Source organism: Triticum aestivum, unplaced genomic scaffold (assembly GCF_018294505.1).
Source record: "Triticum aestivum cultivar Chinese Spring unplaced genomic scaffold, IWGSC CS RefSeq v2.1 scaffold185060, whole genome shotgun sequence".
NCBI lineage: Eukaryota > Viridiplantae > Streptophyta > Magnoliopsida > Poales > Poaceae > Triticum > Triticum aestivum.
The window spans coordinates 1-9841 of NW_025225603.1; the positions used below are offsets into that span (position 1 = coordinate 1).

At 41.2% G+C, this 9841-nt stretch overlaps 1 protein-coding gene and 1 long non-coding RNA gene across 7 annotated transcripts; both read left to right on the forward strand.

The window, feature by feature from the left end:
• Positions 1 to 6: 6 nt before the first annotated feature.
• On the forward strand, positions 7 to 5499 carry LOC123172288 (wax ester synthase/diacylglycerol acyltransferase 5). 2 transcript variants are annotated; one of them, XM_044589289.1, is made up of 7 exons: positions 7 to 255; positions 423 to 1019; positions 3201 to 3267; positions 3367 to 3443; positions 3550 to 3765; positions 4742 to 4879; positions 5096 to 5499. In XM_044589289.1, exons 1-7 carry the CDS (start codon positions 13 to 15, stop codon positions 5252 to 5254), a joined length of 1497 nt encoding a protein of 498 aa, XP_044445224.1. In that variant the 5' UTR covers positions 7 to 12; the 3' UTR covers positions 5255 to 5499. The 2 variants fall into 2 exon arrangements, with proteins under 2 accessions (XP_044445224.1, XP_044445225.1); XM_044589290.1 differs by having other exon boundaries at positions 3376 to 3443.
• Positions 5500 to 6144: 645 nt separating this feature from the next.
• Positions 6145 to 9841, forward strand: LOC123172289 (uncharacterized). 5 transcript variants are annotated; one of them, XR_006485524.1, is made up of 8 exons: positions 6145 to 6641; positions 6772 to 6882; positions 6979 to 7086; positions 7195 to 7242; positions 7381 to 7522; positions 8430 to 8601; positions 8951 to 9060; positions 9725 to 9841. It is a non-coding gene; the product is annotated as an uncharacterized lncRNA (long non-coding RNA). The 5 variants fall into 5 exon arrangements; XR_006485525.1 differs by lacking the exon at positions 9725 to 9841 and adding an exon at positions 8178 to 8310 and having other exon boundaries at positions 8951 to 9703; XR_006485522.1 differs by lacking the exon at positions 9725 to 9841 and having other exon boundaries at positions 8178 to 8601; positions 8951 to 9703.

Here is a 9841-nt window from a genome sequence, read left to right on the forward strand (position 1 = left end):
AGAAAGAGAGGGATGGAGTTGGCAAATACACTGCGAAAGCGGTCATTGTCGGTTCGCACGAGGAATGGAGCCGTGGAAGAGCGGACGGCGGACGACGGTGAGTTGGTCGGAGAGCCGGTGAGCCCCTCCGCTAGGCTCGTTGAGGGTTGTTTTATTGTTGTACACTTGGGTCTCGCGGCGCCCGTGAACCCATCCGCCTGGCGCACGGGCATCAACGCAAAGATAGCGTCCCACCCACGGTTCAACAGAATCCAGGTACGTACATGCATGCATGCATGCATGGTTACATAAAGATACTCCCTCCTCCGTCTCAAAATAAGTATATACAGTATAAAATTGTACATTTATTTTGGAAGGGAGGAGTACATATACATCTTATATATACTTATATATACGAAAACAACATAAGCGCATGCATGCAGACGAGAGACGAGGATGGCGTCCTACGCTGGGTGAGGACAACTGTGGACCTGGACCACCACATCATCTACCCAAGGCTGGAGCTGGACACGGCGGCCAACCCTGACCAGGCTGTGGAAGACTACGTGGCGTCCCTGCCCAACAAACCCATGGACCATTCTCGACCTCTGTGGGAGTTCCACGTCCTCGACTTCCCGACCTCCGAGGCCACTGCAACTGTGGTGATGCGGGTGCACCACTCCCTCAGTGATGGCACGTCTCTGCTCATGCTCCTACTGTCCAGCACGCGCAGCGCCGCCGACCCGACCAAGCCACCAGCCATGCCGCCATTGCCGGCACGCTCCGGTCCTATATACTCTCGTCCACGACCACCACTGTCTGCGGGCGCGCTCGCGTTCGGCATGTGGGTTTGCTCGTTCGTCCTGCTCGCTTGGCACACCGTGTGGGACGTTGCAAGCTTCTCGGCGATCATACTATTCCGGAAAGATACGCATACGCTCTTTACCAGGATGAACCACGACGACTGTCAGCGGAAGCGCATTGTGCACACGAGTCTTAGCCTTGACGACGTCAAGTTCGTCAAGGATGCCATCAACTGCGTAAGACGATCCAGCTCTTTTGTTTATATATGTGTACTACTTTGCTCTTTTATCCCTGAAGCATAGTTATTACAAGATAAAATTTAGCTAAGAATTGGTTATCTTAGATCAGGAATTTCTCTTTGCGCTTTTAGTTCAGGAATTTCTCTTAAATGGGCAAAAAACTATTGACCCTAAAATTTAACCTAAGACCTGTGTATGCTAGTTTCACAAACACTTAGGAACTCGTATTCAAAATCTTTATACGTATATCTTAATTATAAAACCCAAATATTACACTTCACAAGTTAATCGTAATATAAAAGAGAAACTGGCCGTTTACATTTATACTGGACAATTTGCATTCCAGCTTACGAAATTTGTCTTACCTGTGTATGCTAGTTTGTCACATTGATGGAACAGAGCAGCCATCACACAAACCACCATGTCGCTCGTATGGTGTGAACTACCAGGACCATCAGACTTCCATCTGGCAAACGATGATTGACCAATATTCTTCGAGGTTGTAGTCAATACTTGGCGTTGCTAGCTACTGGAATGATATAATGGACTATTTCTAGATTTCAGTTCACCCATTTCCAAAAGCTGGCCTAAATGGAGAATCTAAAACTTATATACAGAATTTCACTACAACCTAAATTATGAAGTTACACATGAATGCGAGAAAAACAAGATTTATAAATGACTAATGTCAAAACATGATCCTCAAACGCTCCATTGTTGTCTTTTATTTAGCACTCACCTGAGCAACTTGGTTGAAGCCTAACATAAAGTGATGAAAGTGCTCTTGGAGAAACATTTGTCCTGAGCCGTCCATGCTAAATTTAACCACAACTAATATTCTAATTATAGCAACTAGTTGTCGAAAGTTACTTATTTAAAGGATTTTTCCCTTCACTTTTGAGTTTACTAAATATTCACATTTAACTCCCGTATGTGCTGACCTACCATATGCTGACAAGGAGTTTCTTGCGTTGTAATATATCAGATGTATACACGTTACTGCCATGAAAAAGTTATACAATTTACGAATCGTACCATTAGAATTCTTCTAGATTGCAAATTTAATAATCATCGATATGTTTATTCACATATCAGGAATGTTTATGTTTATTTTGTGAGAAGTATACCAACATTTTCGGTGCGACAAAGTTGTACACACTTTCTATTCTATAACATAATAAAATGTGCTAAACATGAGTAGATGGTTGCTTTTTAAAATAGATTACCGATGGTACTTTGTCTGATTTTTACCATGATTTTCTCATCTATTATTTGTTTTTCTGTTTCTCGAAAAAATCATATGGGTTTTGTATTGTTTAGCTTCCAACCGACAAAATTAAACGTACATAATCTATATGACATCACATGCCATTTTTTATTGCTTGTGAACACACGTTCAATTAAACAAAAATATAGTTGGAAACAAAAAATGGCATTAATTAGCTTTTATTTTTTCTTTGTATACTCATGGCTGGGATTTAAAGGTAATAAATATTTTTTTATTAATTTATACTGCAGCAAAGTCCATACTAGCCTTCAAAACATCATTTATGATCTATTACATCCTAAGGGGCAATATTTATACTAGCCATTAGATCATGGAAATTTCCGGTCCATATTTCTAACCACCATAAAATTTCTTGTCACAGAATATATTTCTACAATACGTGTATGTTTTACAAGTTACATATCTTATAGAGCTAGTTTTCTCATTGCCGAGTTTGGCACGTGCAAAAAATGTTCATAGCGCTTAATGAAAAATGACATTTCATAGGTTTCAACACAACTTTATGATGCAGACATGTGGGATTTATTTCATCAAGTGCGATTTTTTTTTTTTGCTAAATTGAATGACATAAGTTTAGATGTATCTAGCTTCCAAGACTTTGATTAGTCGATCTAATTTTTTTTGCCTGGTAAGATTACTCTCTATCTATTACTTTTGTATCACATCCAATATCTTATTGCATATTAGTTTGTTACTAGAAGAAGAGATAGTACTAAACTTGATGCTAATGTTAACTCCTCAAATAGTTTGTCTCCTCACCTTGTTACTACAACTAGAAAATATTGCATGTCTGCTTGATGATGATTGGGTTTTTAATTCTTGATTAATAATTGAGCTCTTCCAAGCAATAAAACTCATAGAATTATGCCTTTTCTTTGTTTGGATGATAGACAGTTAATGATGTGTTGGTTGGAGTCACTGACGCCGCCCTATCACGATACTACTATCGAAAGTCAGGTGATGTGATCTATGGATAGTCTTTTACAATAATCCATTTCTTGTCAGATTTTACAGTCCCAGCCTCATTCATTTCTTCTCAATCCTTCTTTGTTTTAGCTGATACAGAAATTTGCAAGGATATCCGTTTGCGATCAATCCTTCTCGTGAATTTGAGGGCACCTACAGCATTGCACGTAAGTACTAGGAAAGAAAGAACTGAATTAGTAAAATCTATGTTGTATATAGCAGAATTGATGAGTGAGGTATTTATTTTGATTCCACTACTACTACTATAATCAGGCATGTGTCAATATGATAGAGTCTGGAAAGGGAAGTGTTGTAAAATGGGGAAATCAAATTGGCTTCATCATCCTTCCAGTACATATAGCCATGCACAGTGATCCACTAGATTACATTCGCAAGGCCAAGAATATCGTGGATATGAAGAAGAACTCATTAGAAGCGGTATCCACGTATATGGTTGCAGAAGTGTTCCACAAAATATTTGGATGGAAGGTACATGTAAACCTTATCTTTTTTCCTTTTGGCATTGTGGCCTATTATATATGTTTACAGGATAGCACTCATCCTAGTTCAATAAGCCAGAACGAGCATTATAAACGAAGGGGTAGCTAGTTTTTTTGTTAATATCTCTTGTAGATTGTAGAAAAAAACACCACTCTTGGACTAATGAGTAATCAAAAGCACAAATCAAATTTCTCATGAAGTGACTAATCGATGGTGAACATTTCCCATTAATAAGTGACTAAGGAAGTAATTTGTGTGTTTAGTTGCTGATTAGTCATAGAGTTGTGGTTTTTTGTTAATATCCTTTATTTTTTTTATCTCAAGCCCAAATATTTTGTATTTGTATAATTTCCAGCATAATATATATTATACAATATTTACCTTGAAATAAAAGCTCACTGATGATTGGTTTGTTATGGTCCCACAAAAATTTGGTTTGTTAGGTAATTGGACGGAGTGCGTTGGCACTGAATTGAGACCTCACATGATTCATGAGTCTCTATGACATTATTCTCACAAACAGTTGGTTTAACTATTAGTTTTGCAGTGTGTAGCATGTGTGTTTTCTTGATCTTGGCATACTTTCTATATAAACTATGTTAGAAGAGGGTCGGTAAAACTAGGTATTCACTTCTCGAACCGGAAACTACATTTCCTTTCATCGAAAAAGAGTTGGTTTAATAAGTTCTAGCTAAAATCATTGGTTTATGATCAGTGACATCTTTGACGTGGTGTGTCCCAACGCATTCGATATATATACTCACGGGATTTTTTCCTACCACCCGATGGTAGCACTCGGCTTACCGCATGATACAAGGCAACGTATGTTTTTCCTGTAGTGTAGTTACACTCACATAAATTATGTATGTTGTATGTAGTATTTGTCAAATCGAAAAGTGTGTAGTACGCGAAGTATGTAGTACATATATGTTGTTCTAATACCATACTGGAACTTGTGAGACAGGCTGGCGCAGCTATCATCCACCGTATGGTCTCCCATACAACCATGTGTTTGTCGAATATGATTGGCCCAGTTGAACAGGTGGAGTTCTTTGGCCATCCAGTTGCCTTCATTGCCCCTAGCCAACATGGGATAGCACAAGTAAGTCAGCTAACTTAGATGCAAAGGGTAGTACGATTTATCTGTAATAAAATATAAGAAATATCTCACAAACTTTTCTCCCAAGAGCCAATTCTACGTTTATTATTCATTGTTTTGCTACTGGGTTGGACCGTCACCCCAACGTAGCTCCGCCATTTTGTATAATGACACTGAATAACCTAAAATTTTGATTAATTCTTTTGTTTGTTTGTGCAGGCCATAAATGTGAACTATCAAAGTTACGTCAATACAGTCAGGGTAGTTCTAGCAGTTGACGAGGCACAGTTTCCAGATTGTTATGATCTTCTGGAGGACTTTTCTGAATCCCTCAAACGAATTAAAGGTGCAGCTATGAGCGTTGGACAACATAACTAGAAGGCATAGCCGCATTATTATGCGTTGATACCAGATTCTTAATAAATCTGTAATGATCATGAATTATATTTTTCTGCAACATCGAGACAATATGCATGATTTACCTTACCATGGGACTTCAGCTCCCAAAACTAACACACGCAAGGACAAATCCTTATACAAATAGTGTAAAAAATGAATTTGTCTATTCAAGGTAGGATTTGTCCTTTTTTCTAGTTCCATGAAATGAATTTGGATTTGAATCTTGTGACAAGGTACATACAAATTACACATGTCAATGCTGTAAAAAATTCAAATAATACCATCATCGTTATTTAGTGCTGCTAATAAAACCACTCGTACAATGCACTCCATGTGGCAAGTCCATACATTTTCCACCTGGTTAAATGACCGTATTCACTCCTGCATGATTGCAGTTCTAAATATAATTTACTGTCCCATATATCACTATTAGTATCACAGTTATTGCCAAGTGCCGGGGCGTTTGCCGAGTGGATTTCTTTGGGAAGTCGGCAAAGGCACCCTAGCCTGGCTATAGGACAAAGATCGGACACTGGGCAAACAAACGATTTGGCAAATCCCATTGTTAGATTGGGAGCCAAAATGAAGCCTCCTCAGGGCATCTGATTTTGGACCGTCGGATAGCGCTTCCAAACGACTCCAGACCGTCGGATCTTGAGCTGAAACGATCCTGGCCATCGGTCTTGAGCTGAAACGATCGTGGCCGTCGGATCAATAGAAACACTACCACCGCCTGTAAATTTGGCTGGCCGCCGAGGGTAGTTCTGGGATTCGACATGTTTGGGCTTGCGTGGCGTACCGTGGGTGGCCAGGGATGGATAGGAGTGAGGAGGGCGACCGATTGGTCAGAACCCTAGCCGCCACTCCCCCCCTCAAGCTCGCGCCCCTCTCCTTCGTCCCCTCCCCGCCGTGCTCCTGTCCTCCCCGCCTCGCCGTTCTTCTCCTGCCGCCCAGCCGGCCGCCGCCGCTCTCCCCGCCGAGCTCGGTCGCCGCCGCCGCCTCGTCCTTTCCTCCTCTCCTATGCTCGGCAGGAGCGCGGGCCGCCGCCCCACCATACGATACGATGTGGGAGTGCAACCCCGACGCCTCCTCCGCTCAGCCGTGTGACTCGAGACGACAAGATCTAGCCGTGGCGGCCGAGATTCAGCTCGTTGGCACGCTCCTCTGCCCTTCCCGAGGGCCAACGAAGAAGTTGGCGCGCTTGGCCATCCCTCCCGGCGTGGTGGTGGACGAAGCAGAGGCACGTCTCCAGCAAGGTCATCATGTCTCCTTCCGGATCCTTGCTGGCTGGCGGCGAGGTGCCTACCGGGATGCAACACGCTCCATCCTACGGCACCAACTACGCCACCGCCTTGCTCCTCCTAAGGTAAGCCCACTTCTACATAGTTTTTCTTCCCCTGTGTCTTGCGGATTTGCTTGTTAATGCCATGCTGGATTGGAAATTTGTGGTTTCTTAATTGTAGAGCCTGATGAAATTTGTGGTTTCTTAATTACAGAGTGAGGTGGAATTTGTGGTTTCTTAATTGCTTAATTTCTACCTCGGCATGACATGGATTGCTTGCATATACATGAGTATGAAGCAAGAACTATGCTCTGAGAAAGTGTAGGTAATAATGAAATAATAACAGTTTTCCATAATGTTATGGCAGGTTACTGCCCCTATAACTGCTAGCATGTGGACATGCTGGCTGACTGTTTAGTAGCTGCAAGTGTTTAGGAATTTCAGCTAAGGCATAAAAGGCAGGAAGTATCGAGGAAAGAACTGTGTGTGCTCCAACTGTATAAGATGTGTGAGCTGGATGCATTGTCAGGTGACCAACTTGAATTGTTTTTACTGCTCTTGCATATGTAAAATTTCTTCTCATATTTAAATCCCACATTATTGTGAATTTAGGCTTCCCTCTTGGTTGATTTGTTAGGTCAATCCAAATGATGAGACTGTCTCGAGTGATTCCTCCCCTTCGAAGGTAACACTGCATGTTTTCATCTACAAGCTTACACTCTTATATAAAGTGACCAAACAACTGAAATATCATGTGTTGAGTTTACACAATCATGTAATCCAGACTGTTGCTAATGGTTTGTATTTTTCCATTTTGTGGCAGATGACTCGGTGGTCTTCTTCCTCGCTTGCTTCTTGGGCGCCCGATCTATTCTGGACGAGCACCTGCGAGTGGTGGATGAGGAGATCTGGCATGAACCACACACCGGGAGGAGCTCAACTTCTGCTGCCTCTGCACGCCCCAGGTATAGCAGATCCTACTCCTTACCTTTTTAAATTTGTTTCAATAGAGTAGGATGAACACCCACGGCTCAGTCTGGGTTCGTAAATTGTGTTTTCCTCCCCAATATGCTCCCTTTATGCTTCAAGTGATTCAACTTGGATTTTTTGCTTCTTATTGATTTGCAAGTTATACTAACTGAACTTCAGTTATCAAGAGTGTCACATATCTAGAAGCTGAGTGGGGAGAGAGGCTGGGGCAAAAAGAAAAAGTATATGCTTCCTATTGCATCATGACTATGATTTCCCTCTACAACTGAGCATACCACTGCTATATATGAATATTTAGTAGAGGAGTGCATAGCTCTGTTGTTGTCTATATACGAGTATTAGTGAGCTGATGAATTGATTATATGAATATTTAGTAGAGGAGTGCTACCACGTGTAGTTCTCGGGGGCAGCCGAGGCACTTTTGACATTTCACGTTCTTGCCCCTGTGTACTGTTCAGTTGTGTAGTAATATGGCTTAAGGTTGCAATTTAGCTTCCTCCACCTATTGCTTTGCTTTGTTAAATTTTTGGGACAACAAAAATATAGGTGTGCTTATATTATGTGTACTTTCTTTAGACAAATTTATAGAGGAAGGCATCATCTTTTTCTGATAAATTGTTTCATGTGCAGAACAATCAGCACATGTTTTAACAAGGCCAACAGAAATATGATGTAGTCATGCATAGGTTGATGATTCTGCCTAAAATATTCAGATTTTGAATCCTATTACCATTTTTCTTCATTTCTTCTTTTGGGTCGGCGGGTAAGCTAATTAGGCTATTTTCCCTTTTATCTATTTCTGCAACTGGATTCTTGAAAGGATTTGAACAGAGTTCATTGTGGGAACCTGAACCCTACTACCATGTCTCCACTTTCATGCAGTGGGCTTGACTGGATCATATGGTTTTCTCGCCGAAGATTCCCTACGCCACAAGCTACTACTCTGCTCCTCTCCCACCATGGCACAACAAGGCACTTCTTCCTCTCCTGTGAAAGTAACTGAAGGCCATCCCACCTGACATCCATGGGGCTAATTTCCATTTTGGAATTAAGTGTGAGTTCCCTACGGGCAACAAAATCTATCATCTATCTCCTGTGTTATCTCCTGTGCTAATTTCCATTTCAAAACATGCATTAAAGATTTCAACTTGACTCTTCTGTGTTACATAGTTTTGTGTTTAACAACTTGACTACCTCTCATCTATCTCCTGCGACAACTTAATGTGAACTTTATTACCGCTGGATATGCGAAAGTGATACATATATGTGATGATTTCAGAGATTTTTTTTTTTCATATATGGCTCCTATGGTTAATATATGCTTTTTCTATATATTTTTAAAATTTTCAGCTGCGTGAAAGTGATACATATATGTGATGATTCCTTACCTAACTTTGTGCTAGGATGACTCCTGCAGCAGTCGGTGTCCTGTACAGCGTGTTCTGGAACACGGGGTTGAGTGGCTACGAGGGGGAGGAGCCATGTGACAACTTCGACATTGCGTCAGAGGAAGGTACTAACTAAACTACATACATATTCCTAGCTTCAGAAAGAAAGGATGACTGGATCCGTCAACCCAGGCTGCTCTGAACCACCATACATTATGATGTGCTGTTTGGACATGTGAATTCAATTGGTAGCATTGATAGATAAGCTAAGCCAGCCGTGAGTGCTGTGACTAGAGAGTTTCTGACTTTTTAGGTCCCTGCTAGCTCTACTCTACTCTCTCGTTTGGTCATATACTTTTAGGTTACAACTCACTAACAAAAAAACATCACAAAACAATCAACTGGTACATATCAAACACATAAATTATTTTATTCACCGCCTGCAAGCCAACCATCTATATTCTAAACTGAACCTTTTATTAGTTGCTTGGTACCAATTTATCTCTATTCTTTTTAGTTTCTTATATGGTTTCTGCACATGCCTTATGGTGAGCGGGACAAAATATGTGCCCACATACGAGGACAAGGACGGTGACTGTATACTCATTAGAGACGTCCTCTGGAGGTCAAGTGCAACTCGTGTTGTTCTTCAGCTATGCCCTATTGTTTAAGTTTATATATACGCTGCTTACTATTCTCTTTGGTCAGATAGTCAAAGATATGTGGCAAAACTTTTGCCTTCGAAATTTTTGTTATTCTGAATGATGCTTATGGATCTCATTTAATCAGGCGCGCGCACATATTTGTAGTGTTTATCAACTGGTAGAGGTCGCTGTCTGTCGTCTCTCTGTTTGACTGCCCCTCCTCCCATTGAGTTGGCATGTTGGTCATCGCCGTGTCTCTCCC

Bases quoted from the DNA above. Each gene is read 5' to 3' on its own strand.
- LOC123172288 (XM_044589289.1), top strand. From the start codon at position 13: ATGGAGTTGGCAAATACACTGCGAAAGCGGTCATTGTCGGTTCGCACG. The intron at 256-422 runs GTACGTACATGC...GCATGCATGCAG, and splicing joins CACGGTTCAACAGAATCCAG to ACGAGAGACGAGGATGGCGT. The intron at 4,880-5,095 runs GTAAGTCAGCTA...TTGTTTGTGCAG, and splicing joins GCCAACATGGGATAGCACAA to GCCATAAATGTGAACTATCA.